This window comes from Colletotrichum costaricense, assembly GCF_030867565.1.
Source record: "Colletotrichum costaricense strain IMI 309622 chromosome Unknown Scaffold_6.1, whole genome shotgun sequence".
NCBI classification, from domain to species: Eukaryota; Fungi; Ascomycota; class Sordariomycetes; order Glomerellales; family Glomerellaceae; genus Colletotrichum; species Colletotrichum costaricense.
The window spans coordinates 2,600,606-2,622,490 of NW_026848235.1; the positions used below are offsets into that span (position 1 = coordinate 2,600,606).

Genomic DNA, 21,885 nt, shown 5'->3' on the forward strand with positions numbered 1-21,885 from the left:
GGGGGGGGGGGGGGGGGGGGGGGGGGAGGTAAAAACCAGAGACGTTGGAGAAGAAGCAAGACTTCTGTTTGCAAAACTCATGAGAGGAATGTGAGTGTGTGTGAGAGAGAAGAGAGAGATGCGTAGTCTTTAAAAAGGCGAATTTGGGGATATCCACTAATGCAAACGTCCTTCCATGTAAGACATGACTGCATCAACAGGCTGCATGTAATGCCATTGGAAGAACCACGGCTCCTGTGCTCCTCCCCCTCCCGTTTTCCTGTGATATTTCCCACGCCGAGCATACCACACACGCTCTACTCCTCGCTAGGCTGTGTGAAATCTCTCGCCCCCAATACCGGACCTCCTCCCAATTCCTGTGTAGATTGACCAGGACGCCCGGTTGTTTGCTGTGGAAAAATAATATGTATGACTCTCCCGACTCCGACCGTTCGCCTCCCAGACCTAACGAGGAGGTATGAATGATGCAATGTCGTGAAAATCAGTCATTAACGCGTAAAAGCAGGCCCAGCAAAGGGCTCTGAGAGGAACAGGGGTTTCGGCGGAGACGGGTCGGTTTGATCACTCATTGAGTAACTCAAACTGTGGCGCCTGACAGTGAAGTTTTAACCTACGCAGCGTCTGGTCTGTTCCGTAGCCTCGTCGTTTCCCCCTGATGGTGTCCTTTGTCGAAGTAGGACTAAGAGAATTGATAAAACGTATAATGCGGCGGCAAAGCACCGTTAGGTTATTTCGACGCCCATCTCGAGTGACCCAGCTTCCCGTCTCTTGGATGTCTCAGTCCACCAGAAACCTATCTAGATGGTCGAAAAGGGCCGTCAACCCTCACATCCTTGACACCCTCGGGCATCATTCTCAGCCATTCGGTCCAGTTGTCAATGTCGATCGGTTCGTCTCCTATCCGGAATGACAGTACCAGTTGCTGACCTTCTGTACCGAACGGAAGGCTCGTCCTCAAGGGACCAATGTTAAGAGGTGCGAGAAGAATTGAGGGTAGTCGAGCGTTTCCGGACATTTGCATATGGAGCGGAGACGGAAAGCTGGTGATCGTTTCCTTTTCAGGGTTCCTATCCTGAACGAGAGAAGGATAATTGGACAGTAGTTTTGAGTGAAGCTCTGCGGCAGAGAAGGGGCTCGTGAATCGTTGTGAAGCGCGTGTTTTTAGGTGCTCGGTGAGAACTTTGGTAAACGTGCATCGATCCAGGGCATCGAAGTGCTCCTCGGATACAGCAGCAGCCACCAGTTCCAAGACACCTTGCTGGCGGTGCATCTTGGAAGATGGAAAGAATGCGGCGTCCATCACAATCAGAGTGTCTGAACAGGCCTCCTCAAGCACCTGCTGAATACCACTCCACCGGATAGTCTCGGCCTTGTCCTTGTCTTTTGAGCTGGCAAGACGTTAGGTTCCAAGCCTCCTGAGAAGGCTACTTGAGAAGTACTCACCTGGCGAGCACCATTTCCCGGTTGCCGTCTAAGTAGGAATGACCATTGTAGTAGACAATCTTTAGAACGTCCCGTTGATCACGGTCCTCCACAAAGTCGGTAATCTTGCGCGAGAGCCATCTCCACGGGCTTTTGCAGGCCTCTGAAGCAGACGGAATAGTTGTGATCGAAAACGTATATCGGTAATACTGGTCGAAAACTTCTCCTAGTTCTTTGACGGAGCTTCCAACGCTGAAATCAGGGTCGTCCTGCCAGTACAGAAGCAAGGCCTGCGCACTTGAGTAGCGGCTCCGACTGGGAGTAGACAGAATTCTCGAAACATTGGTCTGTAAGTCAGATTTAAGACTATCAATACCAGGCAAAATTGGAGGCTTGTCGAGCCTGGGGCCGGTCGGGAGTGGCGTGCGAATGCGAGACTCGCTGAGCCGGTGACCACCAGGAGGCGTTGGGGAGTCTATCTCCATCTCCTCGGGGTCCTGCGTGAACATTGACTTCACATTGTTGTTGTTCAGGGCCGGCGCTGGGCTGAGGGGCCGCTGGCCAGCCATAGACGGGGCGATATCCTGGATGCTGGGACTGTGAGACCTATGATATTTCCTGACGGCATCCTCCCATGTCATGTTGTGATGGCTAGGATGGCACTTGGCAAGGGCAGGATTGTCAGCAGGGGTGAGCACTTTTTGATAATAAAGACGTGAAGGGGTCACGGGTGACTTACTGCAACTCTCCTTCTGCGGCAGTCATTACAGGCGCCCAGCTTTCTGATGAGTGCGGCTTTCTCTCTCTGTTGCTGGGACAAAGGACCGGTTCGCCTCCTGCTCGCGCGGACCCGGTTAGAGACGTCGGAGCCATCCTTTACATGGAATATGGATGTTAAGTTAGGAGAGGTGTCGGCACTGTACGATGTGTTGCTTGTGTCCACGGACATATTGGTGGCAGCGGATGCCGCCGTGGCCTGAGTTGATATGGACGAGTTGGTGTCCTTCCTCAGCGGAGGAGAAGCCGACTGACCGGGGGTGGGAGGAGGTTGCTGGGACTGGTGCTGAGGAGTCGTTTGCTGCTGCTGCGGTTGATGCTGCGCTGGCAATGACTGCTGTTGTTGGAGCGGAGACTGTTGCGATTGAGGCAGCTCATGATGAGACATTGAAGGTGAGCCAGTTTGGGGTCTGTTTCCAGACTCCTCGCTGCCATTCTTCGGAGGCGCCTCTAACAGACTCGGAGCCGGATGCATGCTTGCAAGTTGTGTTGTCTTATTCCCTTTGTCACAGCAGCAACTACCCTTGACCCATCCTCGGTGTACGTTGGTGTAATTGTATGTGGCGGAAAAGATGAGAGAGAAGAGAGAAGAAGAAAAGAGGTTCGAGAAGAAGAGAGGGTGGCTAGTGGAATTCCCGCGCCCCTTCTCTTCTCATACACACACGCACTTGGCTCTGTCTGGCTGTCGCGCCTTTTCTTTGAAGTTGGGCAGATTGTGTGGTGGTGCCCCACCGAGATTCACCGACGCGAAAGAGCGACCAGAGAAAAGTGAGGGGTAAAAGAAACGGGTCCTCGGAGGCGGGGAGCAGCCAAACAGAGAATGCGCCGAGGGCAAATGATGCCAATTGAGACCCGGAAACCGGAAGAAACCACCGCAGGGACGGTCGAGAATAAAAGAAGGACAATCAGACTTGGTTTCGGTGGACGACCGTCTCAATTCGAGGTGTGTGAAGGTGGGAGGATGAGGGCCGAGGCCAAGGTGCACGAATAAAAATAAGGTCGGTCGGTCAGGATTTAAGGGTACGTGCACCGAGCACCGGAGAGGGAAAGAGCGAAGAAAGCACGGGCCAGGACCCCCGGTAAGGTACGGCGCTGGGAATTGAGATCGGGAGGTGAGGTGGTACTGAACCTCTGGTAGTGCCCGTACGCAGTAGTGTGGTGGTGGTGGGCTGGTTGTGGTGGAGGTGGTAGTGGACTATGGTTTGGTCGCTGGTGGTACCTCTGGCTGGTGCAAAACCTTCTCCAATATGTCGATTGCGTGGATTTGGATGTTGTTGTTGTGGTGGGAGAAGAGAAAAAGCGACGAGGTATGGATACTTCTGGCAAGGTACCGATCAGTTCAGGCCGGGATGGGGATGGGGATGGGAACGGGTGAAGGGGACGGGGGAAGTTGGGCCTACGTAGGTGGAAAGAGAGACATACATACTTACAGTCTGGATGGATGGATGGATGGATGGATGGATGGAAATCTGTTGACCGGGCCGGTACAACTAAACCTCTCTCCGAGTTTCTTGCAGTCAGAGATACACGGAAAACAGATACGGCGGTTAAAAAGCCCTTATTGGTAGGTAACGAGCGAGTATCGTCGACTGAGGTGAACCGAGTGACTTGCAGAGGTGTAGCACAAGGCAAGGTAGGAAGGAGAGGGACGAGACTGAGAAACGAGACAACCCTGCGACAGGGATCGTGGATGTTGTGGATTTTGGGTTCACAGAGTTTCGATGCTTGGGCTTTGGTGCTGAGTGATTGATCCAGGTGAGGGTTGTGACTTTTATCGAGCGGGTCTGGGTCCGGGTTTCGGTCTGATGTTTTTCTTGTGTTGCTGCTGCTTGCCGACGCTGAGCGGTTTTACTCTGGTTCTTTGATGATGCTCTGTAGGTAGTCGGCCTTCTTTCTATGTTCCGTTCACCGGGTCTTATGGTTCAAGGTATCTGAAGATGTTTGCTGCTTCGTTTCCGTCCGTCTTTACTCTCTGCTTGCTAAGAAAGGGAGTTAGAGAGCGAGACACACAGAGAGACAGAGTACACAAGCCAAGACGCGTGGTAGGTAAGGTAAAGAAATCCCCGCAGAGTCGAGGCCCCCGGTCCTTTCCTCAAGTTTTCTGAGTCGTTGCACTGGCAGGTGTGGATATCTCAAGAACAAGAGGACCGGGTTCCTCTTCTTTTCCAGCATCACGCTTCACCAAAGTCTCCATTCGTGGATGAGTGTGAACATCATCATATTTTCTTCTTCACACAAGGTTTTCGCTCACCTCAACTCTCCGTTGCACCTTAGGTGACTACGTCCATGCGAGATTCAATGCAATGCAAGCTTTGAGGTCTGAATGGCTCAATCGTTTTTTCGGGGAGATGGATGTAGGATGATAGGCACTTGCAAGTTGAACAAGAAATGAATAAGAAACTATGGCAGAGCACGAGAGAGAGAGAGAAGAATGGGCTCAAGGAAGCAGTCGTCGGGTATTCATTCGTACGGAGCAGAGAAAGGCAGGTGCGCAGTAGTAAGTCGCACGACACAGCCCAGCCGAGCCTAGTCGTGCCAGTCTTAACCTCCAAGTCAGCTTCCATTCGATCTGGCCAGCCCACCTCACCTGCTACCCCATGGTGCACCTCAGGTTTGTCTACATCGCCATCTGCATCTGCATTCTGGGCTACCTAGGTAGAGAAAGGTATGTACTCATGAAGTACCTCGTCTCCGTGGTGGCTGCTGATATACCCAAGGCAGGTACTTTGCCTCATGTTATTTCTTTCAAGTCACTTGGACTCAGTCACTCAACCTAATGGAAGGAAGGAACTGAGGTGCACTCTTTCCAACTCACCTCAACTGACCCGACCTTGGTACATCTCGGAAAGGAAGCCGCACCCGCATTTGTACCAGCCACTGCATATTGAGGTAGTTATTGTTCCAGCGTTCTTTCCCATTACCTACCTACCTTACCTTACCTGACATCCAGGAATAGGTAAGGTAGCAAATGGAAAGTCGACAACCTCACTTGTCAGGCTTCGCGGAGCGCTTGACCCGGCACCGTTTTAATTTTTTTTTTTCCTTAACCCTTGGAGGGGAAGGAGGGGGAAACAGCGCCTGGCACGTCAAAGGAAGGGTCCAGGGGGGTCACTGGGGGGTGGTGACCTTTCACCTCCACACGCGCACGCACCAGATTCTGCAAAAGGTGGGAAGGTGCGAGGTGTGAAGTGGGATGGAGCGATGGGCCACGGGCAGTTTGCTGCGCCGTGGCGGGGACACCTTCCCTATCCAAGACCTCAAGGTACTCCGTGCCGTCATTTTGGCAGGGAAGTGACTTTGCCCGACGGTGAGCTTCCATGGCACGCATGGAGGACGGGAGACCTGTCTCGGGTTGGCAGGTGAGAGAGGAAATACGACGGTTGCTCTTGCCGCCAAACCGCTAAACCGCTAAACCGCCGCTCTCTGCTCCGAACCTCTAGTCTTTTTTTTTTCTCCCATCGGCGTTTTCTCGTCTTGTCTCGTCCGCCTACCTTAATACCTGACCACCTCACCTAATCCAGTCTACCACCAACCGTCAGCCTAGGTATCACCACCACACAGAGCATCCGTACCTTGACCTGTTACCTTGGCCAGCCAGTTCTTGTCTGCTCACCCTTCTCCCCCGCGATCCACCTTAGATCTTAACGAGATGCTTGAATCGAGTAGAATTATGGGGTCATTGCTGAAGCGTCCCAGACTCCCAGCCATCACTGCGACAGTGTCCACACCTTCAGCTCCAAGTCAAAAGGCAAGGTAGAACTACCATTGCATGGGATCGGAGAGGGCAGGGCAGAAATGTCCAGGACACTGAAAGATCCGTTGTCTTAGGCATGCACACATATCCGTACGCACACATTCACAAGGACAACTTCTCGCATTACGATCTGGCATGGCCTCACTTAGACCCGAAGATTCAACAGATGCGCCCGATATTCAAAGACATCCAGGCGTTCGCGCAGGATTCGCAGCCCAGTCAATAAAGCCCAGCCCAGCCCAGCCCATCAATTGAGTCGCGCGGCCCGGCCGATGATCTTCAACGAGCCAATATGCTCACCGACCGAGGAATGGTGTGAACGTCTGTTCTCGGTGTCTCGGCTAGGGGGCGTCTAGCCATGTCCTGTCCGCTTGGCATGTGCGGCTTGACTACGGAGAAGCTCGGAAACCAAACAGCAGCTGAGACCCAAGTCAATGACCTCTGTCGCCGCAAAACTACACTTCACGAGATTCCATCCCCTTCCATACAGCCAACCGTTTTGCGCGTATTGCCTAACCCTGCCTCTTCACTGCCTGACTGATGGAAGCGAGGAACGATATCAAAACACCCGCATCCATAGAGCAAATCATGACGAGAAGGACAATGGGGAAGCAACTCTGGCGATGCAACACCAACCGGGCCTGGCAGAGAAAGACATGTCATGCGCACCACGTGGACCCTGTCCTGTCCCTGTCACCGTCTCCTTCACTTTTCGCTGTACGGATACGCTGTGCCTTCTCGTCTCATGGTCAGGTCTCGTCCCGCCCGCCCGCTCCCTGCTCTTCCGCCCACCGAGTAGCAAGATCGGCTAGCTGAGTCGCTGGTTCACCTTCAGGCTTCGGGCTGCCAGCCTGCAACTGCAAGTCTCCAACAAGTTAACAACTGACCACCAAACCCTTTACTGCACTTCCAATGCATCCAAGCGGGGGCTGTCAACCCCCACAGCCATGGGCCAATGGCTCGGTTCCTCTTCTAATTATCCGCGCTCTAGTCGGACATCAACAACAGCCCAATGCAGAGAGAACAATGAACAATATGATTCATTGGAAACCTACAGACTCGAGATCAGAGCACTATCTCGTTACGCAATACCTCAACAACCCATTGGTCTATCCTCAAGGATGTGCAAGATTGGACTTGAGGTCGGCATCTACCTTGCTTGGGCTCGCTAGGCTAACTTGCCCCAATCCAGCCTGAAGCTGTCCCTCGACAGAGTCGATACCTCTCCTACTCACTCACGATATCCCATCCGCTGCGCGTTGCCTGTGAGTCGGTCACATCCACCGATTTTTGCCCCACGAACAAGAACCGAATGCTGCGTCCATCCATCCTCTCACTTTCTCACTCCTTTCGCCCACTTGTTCAACCAATGAGTCTGACTTCACCGGAAAATACCGCCAGCCTCACCGCAACTCCCTTTCCGATAGGTCTCCGCTCATCCCCCCACACTAGCACTTGAGTCTTTCTTTCTTTTGGCCTGATTCACGAATCATCATCCACCTCACAATCCCGCTGCATCTGCACTTCCCCTCGAACGAGATGAAGGCCGCAACGTTTTGCTGCATGTTTTGCAATGCTTTTGTCTACTCAGATGGCCATGCGATGCAACGGCCCAAGTCAAAACATGCTTTTCCTTGTTAAGTTTGCCAGTTGCAAGGATCACGGGTGAAAGACGCTGTGTTCATCGCGTCGTTGCTTCTTGAGATGCCTTGGCTGGCAAAGGCGGCAGTATTGATAGTCGCATTTCGAATTGCCAGCCACCCTTTGCCAGTTACACCGTGGCTATGCCTCTATTGTGTGTATCAACGTTGCAACTCCGGCATTCCCATCGACAAAGGGCCGGCGTCAAAACACCACTGACCATCCAGCCGGCAAATATCCACTTCTACGGTATGCCTGTATTCGTCCTTCCAGACCTCTCCTGCCGTGTCGACGACCTGGCACAGTCAAGGTGTGTCTATGATTAGCGGCATATGCACGAAAGACGTGCGTACATACTGGTGGGATTCGCGCTTCAGATAGCCGTCGCGCCGTCTGTTCTTGTCGGCCTGCATGGCATGTGCAGGAAAAACAACATCAACATTTACAGCCGAACCTCTCTCAGCTATGGATTCTCTACCGCCCCAGACATTGAAATTCGCCTTCTCAAAATGTCGGTTTGAACTTTTGGAATAGTCCAACCAGCGCGACTGTTCAGCACATCATCAGGATCGGACCGAACCACCTTTGTCCATGGCGCCTGCCGTCCTTGCACAACATGAAAAAAGAGGTGGCGGGAGCGGGCAGCGGGTGCCACATCCATCTCATCGTCGGGACCCGGTGAGCTCAATGTCCCCACCCCTCCGAGCTCATCACTTATCTCGGTCTGCATTCCTCCGGCCATTGAATAGATGGGACCAGAGCCGGGGCCAGAAGCTCACTGGCTGACCTTGAGGCCCATCTGCCCATCGCCGAAGATTGGGCAATGATGAAGTAAGATGTCAAATCCCGCACGGTGAAGGAACGGCAGGCTGGCGGATGGCAGACGCCAGACGATGGTTCCACCAGCGGCCAGTGGGATTGGCCAGCCTCCGATATCGCCCCATTCCGCTTTAGGACTGACTCGGGAACCTCCCGCCGACCGAAGCCGCTTCAGCGAGGTGTGACAATGGGCGGCAACGCGGGCGCGAACGGCCTCTGAAGCGGACGGCGCCCGGCGTCTAGCCGACTTGATGGACCACGCCCCCAGCCTCAGTCACCTGGCACATTTTGAATGGGGGTGGATGTTGAATGTTGCTTCAGAACGTAAGACAAGCCTCGGCAGTTGCTGCAAAATGCGGGACTTCTTATACTGGTTACCCGCCTTTGCTACCATTGCGGAGGTGACACACAGGCTCGCGTACCAAGTAGCCGGTGAATCGTTGTCACTAGCCCTAGTAAGTTTGCGGCTCAACTCTCACCTGACCGAGTCGCCTGCGGTCCCAGACCTTGGTGATTGCTCACCTAATTTAGAGCGGACGCCACTCTTGACATTGACTCAGTCACAAGAGTATACCATCGGCTGGTTGTGATATATTTACTGACTTCTTCCAGAGTTACTCCTGAATGTAGCTCAATTGTCCCTATTCACACGGTCATCATTTGTGGACATCAGCCTAATAGACCATGTGATCTCCTCGAGATACATCTTCACATGTGATTATCAACCACAGCCTCGAGAACGCCCTTGGTTGTTTTCATATTTCCCTGAGATCATTAGCATGTGAGACGGGCAAGGAATAATATGGAAATTTACAGCATGCTGCATATATCTCCCTCTTTAGGGTCCCTTGCCGAAACATGACATATCATATCGTATACCAACAGACTGATATACCCCTTACAGTAATCCTTGTTCGTCAGGTATCCACCGATAGCTCAAAAACGACTACGGATAACCTGCTGTTCACAATAATTAGAGTTTCAAGTGTCCCAAGGCAGTGGTAGACCATGAGATGGAGTTGCTGATTCGAATGATGGACCAGATCAAGTGAGCAGTGAGCGAAGTACCAGGGTCCTTGAAGATACCATGTTGCCTGAGCTGAATGCGTCTCGGGTTGGTTCTACCTCGGATACTGCTTAACCAACGAAAGGTAAGAGAAACTACAAATATAACGGTTCAACTTGATAATCAGGATGCAACCTTACCTTGGGTATCAACAATACAGCCGTGCGTTTCGACGTATCGGTCACTCAGTGGCCATAGCTGATGTAACATGGATGTAACACAGTAGTGGCAATATAATCCCCATACTTGCTCCTTGGACAGGCGACGTCTACTCGCTATATCAGTGTACAGTAGCAATCAGGGTCCGCTTCTACTCTTGATGATAGTCGCCCTACTCATAGTTGATGAAAGATCAACCGCGTTCGTGCGCCGGTAGTTTGGACCTTTCTTGTATAATGCTGGTCACGGCGATTCTCCGGCACGGCATGAGTCATCAGAGTCTCATGAGGCACTACGATTCGAAGGGGCGTGGATTTGAAGGGGCGTGAGATTGACGACGGGAGAGTATCTGAGATGGGGATATGAATGTTAGCGAGGTTGGAATAAGCCCCCCCCCCCCCTCCGGCGCGAAGCTGCTCACTCGGATATCTGTCCAGATTCCATGCGAAGGCAATCTCGTCCGAGTACTCCGTGTGCAATGGCTCGCAGCTTTACTTGCTAGTTGGCTTGATATATGACATGATATCCTGTGACTTATTTCCTCGTGATGACTGCTCCGGATTTTCACGAGCGTATCTACCGTCGGAGGTTTGGAATAACCTGTCGCTTCCGGTAAAACTAATACAGACTTGCCTAAGAAATTCCGGCCGTAGTTTTGGCATTTCATTGCCGTGGGCGTGGATAGACTGACCTGGCACAGGAGGGGGGTAAGGGGGTTCATCCATGTGAAGTCGAAATCAAAGACGAAAATGTCAGATCAATGGCAGAGGGGACTGAGATCTTACTCTGACTCTGTTGAGTCCTTTGCAAACTTTTTGCACGAATTCCTCTGAGTCGGCCTGTCAGTGGACGGCGAAGGATAATGGGCAAAGTAGTAGGCAGACACCCTGATATGGCAGGTGTATATTCATCGAAGCCGCGGTGGTGTAGTAGCACAGGTCCAAGATACGTCACGCCAGCGAACCGTGATGTAGGACATTTGGTAGGTTATTCATGCATCGTTATATACAAGACTGAGCCTGAAGTAAAGAATCGTGAGTTTTTTTTTTTTTTACCGAAACGCTGTCTTCGCACACGCATGTAGGTCGATCTTGATTTCCGTCTAACTCTTCTCCGCCTTAGTGATTTGTTTGGCTTGTACGATACATTAGAGGGTTTTAGAATCCACCAAACAGTGGTGATGTGTACGACTTGAGGGTCGTCATGATCAAGTATCGCATGATGGACAGATAAGCAGGAGCGTCCTCTGTCTCCATCGAGCCCCCGTGCGCGTGGCACAGCTGGTTTGAGCGATTGCTTCCAAGTCCTGCGGTCCGGATACCTTGACCCAAATGACCTACACGAGGGAGGGGAGCCGGGTGGGGGGCATCGAACGGCTAGAAGGGTGGCTGGACGTGATGCTGAACATGGATAACCGATCTATAATAGCCAGATACCCGTCTCCTTTGTTGGCTGAACAAAGTACCCAGTTCTAGACACATAAATTACTATTGTTTTCTCTCTTATAACAAACCGGAAGAATTGAGTATCACGACGTTGGGAACGGCTTCTGTCTTCCGGTATTCAGTCGTCCTTCGAATGCTGATGCTGGAGATCGGGACGAGTTTGTATCTAACCACTTCACCAGTAGTGCTCTCCATCATGATCTCGAACCGGAGTAGGAGGTAGGGACAAGACCCTATCGCTCATAAGAGATCTCTCCCTTTGCGCAAGCATTTGGATATTTGGTATATTTACTAGGGGAATATCAAGGTCATCTATAGGGCCAGTATACTTGGTCGAGGAAACGTAAGGAGATGGGTATATGGTCCCCAGGCGCGAGAAGGCATCGCTTACATTCTAAATTCCAGATTTACCTGAAAGGTGGAATACACGAAAGATGCTTGGCCATATTTCTCCTCGCCTTAGTCCTCAGATCTGCTCACGGCAGGAGCGAAGTCGATATTGTCTACCTACCTCACACGCCGCGCGCCTTCCCTCGCAACCACCACAACAACCCAGTAAACAACAACACACGTCACCATCACCACCATCTTCATCAGCAACCTTTCTCGAACCACAAAAACAACTACATATATACCATTTCTATCCACTCCTGATACCATGCACTCAAAATTCAGCCACCCAAAAAGAAAAAAATCTCTAGAAAATTTCTCCTAAAAGTTCGGAGAAGGGGTGTTGAACCCCGACCCTATGAAAACCCCACCCCCCTAGGGGAATTTTCTGCTCGGTATTTTACCGCTCGGCTAATGCGTTCCCGGGGCGTCCCCCGGGGCAGGTATTCGTATGAAGAAAAATGTTGTAGATGAAGGGTTGACCGTCCGGGTGAGGGTGGCTTGAATGTTGGGATGAGAAAAGGGGGGGGGGGGGGGGGGGGAAGTGGGGGGGGGGGGGGTGGGGGGGGGGGGGGGGGTGGGTGGGGGGGGGGGGGGAGGGGGGGGGGGGGGGGGGGGGGGGGGCGGCACTGGGAGTGGTGAATGTGTGGGTGGGGAGCCTGAAGTTCCAAGAAAGACGGCTGGATACCTTCTTGATGAGCAGGTCACTGGGGCCGAGGCACCAAAGGATAGAAATTACTTTCTATTTTTCGAATCTGTTCTACCAAATAAGCAAATGAACATGCCGTCTATGATGGCCGCTGCTGGGAGCCATCCAGCCTTGCGCTACCTTTCACCTCAAGCATCATCACAAAAACAGATAACGTCCAGCGTCTGTCTACCTTTACTCATTAAAGGGGCTTATTCGCGAACCCCAACTCCTTATTCCCGCCATGAAACACCACAAACTGCGACTTTAGGAAAACGTCCCCGTAAATCGCAAAGGGCAAACCCGCAGAGCTCTGTATACCCCCAAAGCACGTCGTCGAAGTCTCAACCGTCTGCCCGTCGACGGGAGCAAACTTCATAAAGTCACCCGGGACGACGGCCTGGTACTTGCCCATGTCGACCGTGAAGGACGGTATCGTGTCCTTGCAGTTGAAGACGAAGCCTCCGTTGGTCGCGTCGTACTTTGCGCTCGCGATGCGTTGGTAGTACGCCGAGACGATGGCGTCGGGCAGCAGCATGAGCGTCGTGCCCGTGTCCGCGATGGCGGCGTGAGGGGCCGAGGTAGGCGCGCTGCCGTTGGAGCCGACGGCGAAGCCTTGGGCTGTGAATTGCCAGAAGCCTTGCGTCGTGTTGGCGGGGACGAAGGTGATGTCGCCCGTGTACTCTGTCGAGTCGAGGAAGCCAAAGTTGTAGTTTCCAGCTTGTGATTGCGAAATTAGTGAATAGTTCCGAAGGGGCCTTGACGTGAGAATTTGAGACTTACCAGCTGCCTTCTTGAGGTTTGCTGTGAACAGTGGCATGGCGAGATTGTTCATTGCATTCTCGAAAAAGGTTTTCTGCTTGGCAGGCGTGACGGTGTTGATGTTGCCAAAGGCAAGTCCGACAAGACCAGACTGGTTCTTGTTTCGGGAAAATGACGAAGACACTTGAGTAGCAGACTCAACTGCTTGGCTCTCTACAGTCACGCCGCCGATCGTGACAGTGTCCATGAAAACATTACCTTGGGACGAGCTACCGTCGCCATAGGAGATCGACCAAGAAGCACCCTGGAGGACTTTGGCACTTGTACTGGCGTTGATGTTATACACTGTCTGCCCCGCGACTTGGGTTATGGGTGTCTCGCTACTGAAGACCCATAGATCCGAGGACCCGGTATCGAAGTTGAGCGGGATAGTCTGGGGCGGTGTGCCGATCTGGACAGGGCAGAGATACTGGCTGTCGAACTCGGCGGGAATCGCCGCAACCTCTCCTTCAGGACTGTGAGCTTAATCCCAAGAAGCCGACATATCAACTTACCACCTGGAGGTGTCTTCGTGCCATTGCCTTTGTTACCTCCACCTCCGGGAGTGGTGGTTGTACCATTGCCCTTGGAACCACCAGCACCAGCATTGCCTCCTTTCCCTCCCTTACCCTTTCCTTTGCCGCCACCCTTACCCCCTTTACGACCGCCATTGCCTTTGCCTCCGTTCAGCAACCCAAGCTCTCCGAGGATTTGATCGATGAGCCCTAGTAGATCGTCGGGAATCTGCTGCCCGAACTTGGAATAAGCTCTGGCTAGTGCGATGGGCCCTCGCCTGTTTCCATAGTAAAAGTCGGGATTGGGAGCCTGCTCGATTCGGAAGGCCGCGCCGCCTAGAGTGGAAATTTCTAAGTTTCGAGGTGCCGCATCTACTAGATGAGAAGCAAAGGGAACGAATGCTGCCACTGCAGCTGGTTTGGTGAAACGCATGGCCACTTGGGGTAGATGAAAGGTCTGGCGAAGGAGTGAAGCCAGATGAGAAGCTCACAGAGCTTTCAGCAAATAACGATCTTAGAAGAAGAACAGTATGGAGATAGTGACACAAGGAAAACAAAAGGCTTGGAAGCGCGGAGCGTCCTGGAGAGATAAGCACACAAGCTTTTGCCAAGTTCGCTTCCCATTGTAGCAACGCATAGATCGACCTTCTCAGCCGTTTCGAAATGCTCGAATACCTAGTCACTAGTTGGATCGCCATCCAGGCAATGACGAATCGCGAGACAGAAGGAGGAAATTCCACTTTCCGGGCCTGGCGACGAGGACCTGATGTAGGCGCTAGGGGCTGAATCGTTCGAGTCTGCCTGCCATCGACGAGTCGACAGTCCCCCAAAGAGGCGCATCCGTAGATGACCTGCGACAGTCGATCATTCAGCTCAACTCAGAGCGTGGTTCCTCGCGGACACTGTACGCCGGACTCGTGAGGCGGCCTCTATGGCCGTATGCTTGGCTTCCGAAACACTGTAAGTCAGGCATGCGACCCCTGTCCGCAAGGTCAACCAAGTCGCGATTCCGAACTCCCGTGACGATTTGTTGGGTTCCCAGACCCCTGTTTGTAGCCGCAGCGCATCCAGCTAGGTCAAGACTTTACTTGTGATGTTGAACGGGGGCATCCGTAATGTGGGAAAGCGAAAAATTAATGATCAATCATCTGAAGTTGCTCAGAGACATGCGATGAAAAGAGCGGGAGAAATAGATTGCGACGTATCTTGACGGTCAAAGTCTAATACGGAGACGAGCAGAACAAGGGAGTCGGAGAAGGTGTGGCATAGCTGTGACGAGATTCATGCAAAACTGAAACCGCTCTCCATCCTTCTGTTGACAGCTGTTGTGACTTGGACGACTCCACTTGAGTCGTCGGCCGAATCCCCGGACATGTGCGACGGTTGTGAGTATTTGACATCACGGAGAGACAATGCTTGTTCCGAAGGAAAAAAGCCGGTTGATGCAATACTGATCGGACAGTAGGAGAAGTTGTCCGTTCCTCGACGTCGGGACAGCCGGGTTCCGATGGCTTATAAGCCCGGCTTGAGTTTGCGACTAGAGATACTTGCAGAAGTCAGCCCGTTGATAAGGCGTATCAAAGAGGCATCGTCAAACGTATTGGTATAGGAACCGAGCGAAGGATAGCGCCATCACTTGGCGAGGTCGATCTCTGCAAGCTAATCTCTCCAAGGCGTCGTTGCCTTGATTTTCCGTCCGAGATCCTGTTGGGACACATTCATCTTGCCAGGTATTGGCCATCCATCATCAAGCTCTCGGTTGACTAGCCAATACCATTTCATCGGAATTCCGATGATTCAGGGATCGAAGAAGCGATGAGAGAATGTGCGCGTGTGTATGTGTTCATGGGTAAGGTGAAATGAATGGTGGCTTGACAGCTGCCCAAATCTTCAAAAGGTGGAAAGCTCAAGGTGGAAGTAGATTCCCGAGCCAGGCACTGCCAGGATGCTGCTTAGTCACCACAACATACCCCGCTACCCCACTTGCCTGCTTGAATTTCTGAAATTTGCCAAGAGGCAGTGACAGTCCAAAAACTCACAAAGACTCACCGCCCGACCATTGCCCCCCCTATCACCGAAAGGCATCAGGTCCCCTTACGCGTCTTCGTACGTGTCAGCCACTGCTTACGATGTGAATGACTTCCTTTCCACGTTGTTCTACTAAACTCCATCTATGAGTCGCTCCTACCTGCGATTTTCTTCAATACCCCGTCACTCGTTGACTTCCTGCCGTTTTTTTCGTTTCTCTCTTTTCCTTCCTAGTGATGATTTAGGGTCTTGATTACTTCCCTCTTTCGCATTTATAACCACGCAACGACTACATGACTACATACAACGATACACGACGATAAAATGCCAGAACATGATGCTCTTATTCTATCATTCTCACATTTACCGGATTTTCCGCGCGCTCCCGATGCTCTCCAAACGCTGAAGAAGGTGGCCTCCTTGGTCAAGCCCATCATGCGAGTTAGAGGGTGGAAGGTGCGAGAGCTAGCTGAGTTTTATCCAGATCAAGCAAACCTCCTCGGTATGTCAATCTCCTGAAGGTTCCATCAATCTACTAATTATGGTGTATTCAGGTTTGAATATCAACAGAGGTCAAAGAATCCTCGTCCGTTTACGTTATCCCAATGACCGATCACTCTTCCTACCTATAGAGCACGTAGTTGATACGATGCTTCACGAACTTTCACACATTGTATTTGGACCACACGATGGCAACTTCCATGCGCTATGGAACCAACTTCGAGACGAACACGAGTCGCTTATTCGAAAGGGATATACGGGTGAAGGATTCTTATCAGATGGACATCGCCTGGGAGGCGGCCGGATACCTATGCATGAAGCTAGACGACTTGCTAGAGCATCAGCTGAAAAGCGTCGCACCTTGACAAAGGGGTCAGGCCAGCGCCTTGGTGGCTCTGGACCCAGCATCGGTTCAGATATCCGGCGAACCATCGTGGGCGCAATAGAGCGCAGAAACACCACGCTGCAGGGATGCGGTAATACGAATCACAATGATAGGGAGATTCAACAAATCTCCGAGACAGCTACGAAGAACGGCTTCCGTACGCAGGCCGAAGAAGACGCGGCTAATGAAGCTGCAATTGCGCAAGCTCTCTGGGAACTGGTACAAGAAGAAGAGCGCCAACGGTACGGTGGTTACTTTATTCCGCCAACTGCGCAAAACCCTACTGGTAACGGTGGAGGATCCGTCATGGGAGATAACGAAAACAGGAGCAGTAGTGTTCCTCCGCCGATCCCAGGACCAGGAACGAGACCTCCATCGATACCAAGGCCAGAGACTCGGCCACCAGTTGTGTCTGCGCCGGTGCCCCAACCAGCTCCGCAACGGGGCTGGACATGCGGAGTCTGTACCCTCCATAATCCTTCAAGTTTTTTGTGCTGCGATGCGTGCGGCACAGAACGAGGTCAGGATCCTCAGCGTCAAGTGTGGACACCAAATGCTGAAAAGCGCGAACGCGAACGCCAAAGGGCATCAATGGCCGCAACGACGAAGAGCACGACACAGCCTGCCACTATCGATCTCACAAGTAGCCCGCCCAGAGCCAGTAGCAGTAGAAAGCCTGGTAGCACCAATCAACGCCCCGAGCCGGTGAAACCCCTAACCTGGCAATGTTCGTATTGTGGGACGATGATGGAAAGGCAGTGGTGGACATGTTCGACGTGTGGAGTGATGAAAGACAATTCAGTCTGAGCGAGCGGGGAAGAGGCGAATTACATGGATGAACTCCGGCGGCAATGGAACGAGGAGGGCACATGAGCACGTGAAGGGGTCCTTTCCATAGATCCTCAGGGTCCAAATGACGAAATGGCCGATGATACCCTTGCAAGCGAAGGGATTTTGCTATGCCTGTACTGCATCATGTCGTCTGTTGCTTTGAGCGACAGATGTAAGGCTGCGTTACGAAATCGAGACGGAATGACATAATATCCCGCGACATCGAAAAACGAGACGCAACCCACAACCTATTGTGACCCAGTGCTAGGTACGCTGACATGGCTGACAACTTAGAAGCAAAGTAAACGGGGAGGAATCGAGTCATTGTGTGGATTGCACACGGGTGGCATGCACCCAGCACATGTCAAGACAAAGATGCGCCATGATATGGAATCTTTCAGTGGCACGAACGAGCTACCCTCGAGCTACCCTCGAGCTACTCTGCTTCTGTCTACGAGGTTGAACGACGTTTGGTTGCGTTCTGAGGATTCGGGAGAGAGGCCGACGACCAATCAAGACTGCTTATGCCAGGATGACGTCAACAACGGGCAGGGCAAGCATGCAGACACGCTCGGGCAGCAAAGCTCTGTCAAAAACAAGGGTGGTGCTGCACCAGGATGATTGGTTCTCACCACCAAGGGCAGGGTCAGATGATCTGCGTTGTACCGCGCAGCTTTAGAGTCTCTGGTGGCACTGAAGGCGCACCGATATGGAGAAGATGACCAGGGCCCTGGTCGAGTCTGTGGCCATCCCGGTCTAGGCGTCTTGAGTGCCTGCGGGCTAGACCCGTTCGAGTTGTAGATCTACGATCGATGGGGAGACCGTGAGGTCTAGACGCAGGGCAAATTTGTCACCGACAACGCCAGTCGGAGATAGTCAAAGCCCAAGTCCTTGCGTTTATCCGAATCCAGCGTAGTAGACATCACTTCCAAGTATCGAGAGCTTATGAGTGGATGAGCCAATGCGGGAAAAAGACTCACCGAACGATGATCTGTGCCGCATCCACGGGGGATGAAGCGAAGACCGAATGGCCTCGAATATGCAATTGGAGAGCATCGCCGGCTACACAGCATGATCGCTTCTCAACAGAGGACACCCAACTACAGTCTACAATTCGATGTATGGACGAGGACAGGCGAACGTCACACGCGTCAAACCGAACTGACGGGATCGCCCGGGTACGCGACGGGTATAGAGAGGGTTGAGGCAGTCAGCTCCTTGTCTGTCATTATGGCCTCATATTTCTGCGGCAGATGGGAACAGCGAAAGGAGTTTCAACGGCGCGACAGCCTCGACAATCGATCTGCCACCAGTCGATTATTGGCGAGAAAGAGATCAGCTTGCGACAAGGTTGATGAGCAAGACCACGCTTAACTGCAAGCTCGCTACCAAGCTGCGTCTCCCTCAGGGTCTACGAATTGGTACACGGACCTGAATCCCCAGGCTTTAGCTAGCGCCAGACGTTTTCCATCAGCTGTCGATGCCTGTTCACCAACTTCTGGCCCCTGGTCGAACCCCAATGCGAAGGGACGAAGGGCCTGACGTACCTCGATTATGAGAGTCGACTTAATTTGACCGTGGATCAGTTCTAGAAATCAGACTGAGACTGACAGGAACAAGCGCAACATTCTGTTTTGGCAATTAAGAAAAGACTGAGACATTGGCGGAAGTAACCAGTGGCTGAACCAATTTCTCGACGGTTGGGGGTGCCGAGCGACACACCTGACGGACCCGGCCAGACACGCGGATCGTAGCAAGACAAAGAAGGGATCAGCACACGAGAATGTCGCTCACAGAAAAGAATGTCCCGAAGGTCGACCAGGAAGCAGGTGGTTGTGGTGGTGGTGGTGGTGTGTGCTGTGCCTCTCTCACACAGTAGGTCAGGGTCCTTCTCTACAGCGGCATGGGGCGCCTATCTTTACTTCACTTGGGGCAATATTCCATTCTTGCTAGCTCTTTCGAGTTGACCCATCCGGACCCCATCATGTCCCATATTCGAGGTTTGCCTCGTCCGTTGAGGGATCCTCTTCTGCCGTCATCGTCGTGGTTTTACGGCCCACGCAGCAGCAGCAAGGCGAATATTGGTCCGGCGCGTAGTTCTGTCGCATTTGGAGGCCTCGGTTTGGGAAGCACGACAGCAGAGCAGCAGTGGATTATGATATCCATCACAGTCCGATATTGGCCTCTCTACGGTGGAGAAGCAGCTGAACAACACATCGACGACGCCGTACACGAACCGGGCCGGAGCCTCAATCCGTCGTCCGGGCTTGATTAACATTGTGGATGTTTGTGGGCGTACGCCGGCAACAAGACGGGAGGAGATGGTGCCATGCGCATGGAAGGGGGAGGTGCAGAAGATGTGAGGCGGTTTAGTGCATAATGTGGGTGTACTCTGATGTTACACGAAAACCGACATTTGGCGAGTACTTGGAAGGCACGGAGTACCAAACCACGAAAAAAAAAAAGGGCAATGATAATCTGCGGCCTCACTCGGATGAGGTATGTGATTGACGGACGAATGGCATGGATTGGGCCGCAGAGACGAACGGGAAGATCCCCACGCGGGAAGGGTCTGGACAGAGTTGAAACATGGAAGCAGGTCGGCGCTCGCGGTGCCTGGTGTCTCGAGCAGCTCCTTGTCCAAGGGGAATCCCTCACGGAGAGCAGTTGAATGTTGGAAATGTCGGGCGATTTTAATCAGCAAGAAGTGGGAAAAGAAGGCAGAGCGACAGGGCATGACGAGTTTGACGGGCTGGGCAGAAAGGAGCATCGCTGCCATGGCCGGTGCCTCAGCTGTGGGCGGACCGCAGGGCGAGCGAGCGATCCACTCTGTACCTGCGAAGTGCCTTGCCTACCCACTCGACTACTGCGTACTCCGTATGCGATGGATAGGTACCGCCATGTCCAGAATCCCAGCGGGCAGGTGTTGGGGACGGCCCACTGGAGGATAGTGGACATGGAGGGCGTCATGGGTGGGCAGACCGCTCACTGTGCCTGTCCCCGTTCATCGAGATGGCCTTGTACTGCGTATTGCGGTGGTGAGGTACCTAGCGGGTACTTAGTAGCCAGGATTAAGTAAGATACCTGGAGATACGTACCTGTTGTCGGAATCAGATTTCGATGGTTTCCTGATTGAACTTGTGCATCCCCCATCCACTTTCCCATCCACCTCGTGGCCAAATAAAAAGCCTGCCTGCTGGAGGTCAGAAGTATCTCTGTACCTGGCGGGTCTGGGTACGAGGATATCCAGCAAACCGAGAGTAACCTAGGATGCGTGACATGATATGCAGCAAAGAAGGGCACAAGTTCTCGTACCGTTCAAGTCCCGTCCGTACCTAAGGTAGGTATGTTAAGGTGCACCCCGTTTCTCGCATCCAATCCCACAGTCCCGTTCGTTCCCCCCTCTGGCGTCTGGCCACCGCCGCTGTCACAGCATGACGATCGCTTCTCTCCCTGAGCACCTAACTTGTCGCGCACGCTGTCTGGAACGCCGGCCAAGCGCATTGGAATCAGTCCAACAGCGGAACGGGCAGTGAGAGTTTTTCTGATTAGTCGCCTCCCGCTTCCCCGCCCGCCGGCACAGAACTCGTGAGACTTGGGATGCCCAACGGCAGCAGTCACTAAGTACCTAGAAGACGAGAGCGAGGAAGAGGCGGCGAGGGGGGGGGGGGGGGCTCCAAGGTAAGGTATGATTCGCATCCAGCAGAAACATTGCCCAGTCCGAATTTGCCTCCATGTTTGTCCCCTCCTTGAACCTTTCCCCTCCTCTGTTTTGGTCTGCTCGTCTGTCCTCGTGTGCTTCTATCCGTACCTGTGTAAAGCAGGTGGTCACTACTTCATTGTCTAGAGCAGGTAGGTAGGTAGGTACTGTCCCGGTCCGTTCATGAACAAAACCCACGAGCTCAATCATCGATCCACACAACTCAGGTCCAGTCCGGTTCTGGGCCAATTTGTCCCACCGCTCATCCCACTGCTGCCACCTCTTGGGATAATGCTCCCCTTTCATCCCCCCCAGTCCCGGTCGCGGTCCCATCTTACTGTAGCTTACGGGTTTGTTCCCCCGGGCCTCAGCTTTGGTGCCCATGTTCCTCCATGTTCTCCCCCCCCCCCCCCCGAGTTACCTTACGGATACCTGCCTAAGCAACTAAGCACTATTAAGCTACCTACTGCGTATGCTACCTGCCTTACAAGGCCCCCCCCAGACGTTGCATGGGTTCGACCACCACTCCTCCTGCGTCTTGATGCTTGATCACCGACGACACCACTGGGCAGGGTAAGGGGAACCATTCATATTCACTCAAACAAAGTTTGGACTATGACGGCCCCCATCCCTTGTCCTTTCCTGCCAATCCTGACTACGAAGTACTACCTACGGGATACACACGCTTCCATTCACTGCCCATGTCGTACCTACAGTCAGCTCGGTTCCTGTCTTTTCCCATTGAATTCCCGTCTTCCATCCTACTGTACCGTTTGTTTGTCTATCCGATCTCTTCAGGTCTGCTCTGCTCATCTCTCCGCATCTATTCTCTCTGTCCAAGCAGTGTCCATCCATCGTGAGTGAGCTTGAATCCCCCTCCCCCCGTCCCTTCTTTAGTTGTTTCTCCTTCCCCAGAACCCCTCCCTCCGTCATCCAGATACCTACCCTAGTTCCAGTATCTGC

The 21,885-nt window shown here is 52.8% G+C and overlaps 7 protein-coding genes across 7 annotated transcripts; 4 read left to right on the forward strand and 3 right to left on the reverse strand.

Moving 5' to 3' along the window:
* Positions 1 to 793: 793 nt before the first annotated feature.
* CCOS01_07081 (uncharacterized protein) lies at positions 794 to 2,674 on the reverse strand (the record flags this gene model as incomplete). The annotated part of the gene is made up of 3 exons (XM_060455248.1): positions 794 to 1,388; positions 1,444 to 2,084; positions 2,162 to 2,674. 3 exons carry the CDS (start codon positions 2,672 to 2,674, stop codon positions 794 to 796), a joined length of 1,749 nt encoding a protein of 582 aa, XP_060314948.1.
* A 2,258-nt stretch (positions 2,675 to 4,932) lies between these two features.
* CCOS01_07082 (uncharacterized protein) lies at positions 4,933 to 5,142 on the forward strand (the record flags this gene model as incomplete). The annotated part of the gene is made up of 1 exon (XM_060455249.1): positions 4,933 to 5,142. The coding sequence occupies one exon, from the start codon at positions 4,933 to 4,935 to the stop codon at positions 5,140 to 5,142; it is 210 nt and encodes a 69-aa protein (XP_060314949.1).
* Positions 5,143 to 6,387: 1,245 nt separating this feature from the next.
* CCOS01_07083 (uncharacterized protein) lies at positions 6,388 to 6,765 on the forward strand (the record flags this gene model as incomplete). Its single annotated transcript, XM_060455250.1, has 1 exon — positions 6,388 to 6,765. The coding sequence occupies one exon, from the start codon at positions 6,388 to 6,390 to the stop codon at positions 6,763 to 6,765; it is 378 nt and encodes a 125-aa protein (XP_060314950.1).
* A 1,161-nt stretch (positions 6,766 to 7,926) lies between these two features.
* Positions 7,927 to 8,115, forward strand: CCOS01_07084 (uncharacterized protein; the record flags this gene model as incomplete). Its single annotated transcript, XM_060455251.1, has 1 exon — positions 7,927 to 8,115. The coding sequence occupies one exon, from the start codon at positions 7,927 to 7,929 to the stop codon at positions 8,113 to 8,115; it is 189 nt and encodes a 62-aa protein (XP_060314951.1).
* A 4,248-nt stretch (positions 8,116 to 12,363) lies between these two features.
* On the reverse strand, positions 12,364 to 13,910 carry CCOS01_07085 (endothiapepsin; the record flags this gene model as incomplete). Its single annotated transcript, XM_060455252.1, has 3 exons — positions 12,364 to 12,881; positions 12,945 to 13,430; positions 13,478 to 13,910. 3 exons carry the CDS (start codon positions 13,908 to 13,910, stop codon positions 12,364 to 12,366), a joined length of 1,437 nt encoding a protein of 478 aa, XP_060314952.1.
* Positions 13,911 to 15,829: 1,919 nt separating this feature from the next.
* On the forward strand, positions 15,830 to 17,198 carry CCOS01_07086 (WLM domain-containing protein; the record flags this gene model as incomplete). The annotated part of the gene is made up of 2 exons (XM_060455253.1): positions 15,830 to 16,007; positions 16,060 to 17,198. The coding sequence occupies 2 exons, from the start codon at positions 15,830 to 15,832 to the stop codon at positions 17,196 to 17,198; spliced, it is 1,317 nt and encodes a 438-aa protein (XP_060314953.1).
* A 2,422-nt stretch (positions 17,199 to 19,620) lies between these two features.
* CCOS01_07087 (uncharacterized protein) lies at positions 19,621 to 20,001 on the reverse strand (the record flags this gene model as incomplete). The annotated part of the gene is made up of 1 exon (XM_060455254.1): positions 19,621 to 20,001. The coding sequence occupies one exon, from the start codon at positions 19,999 to 20,001 to the stop codon at positions 19,621 to 19,623; it is 381 nt and encodes a 126-aa protein (XP_060314954.1).
* Positions 20,002 to 21,885: the final 1,884 nt, after the last annotated feature.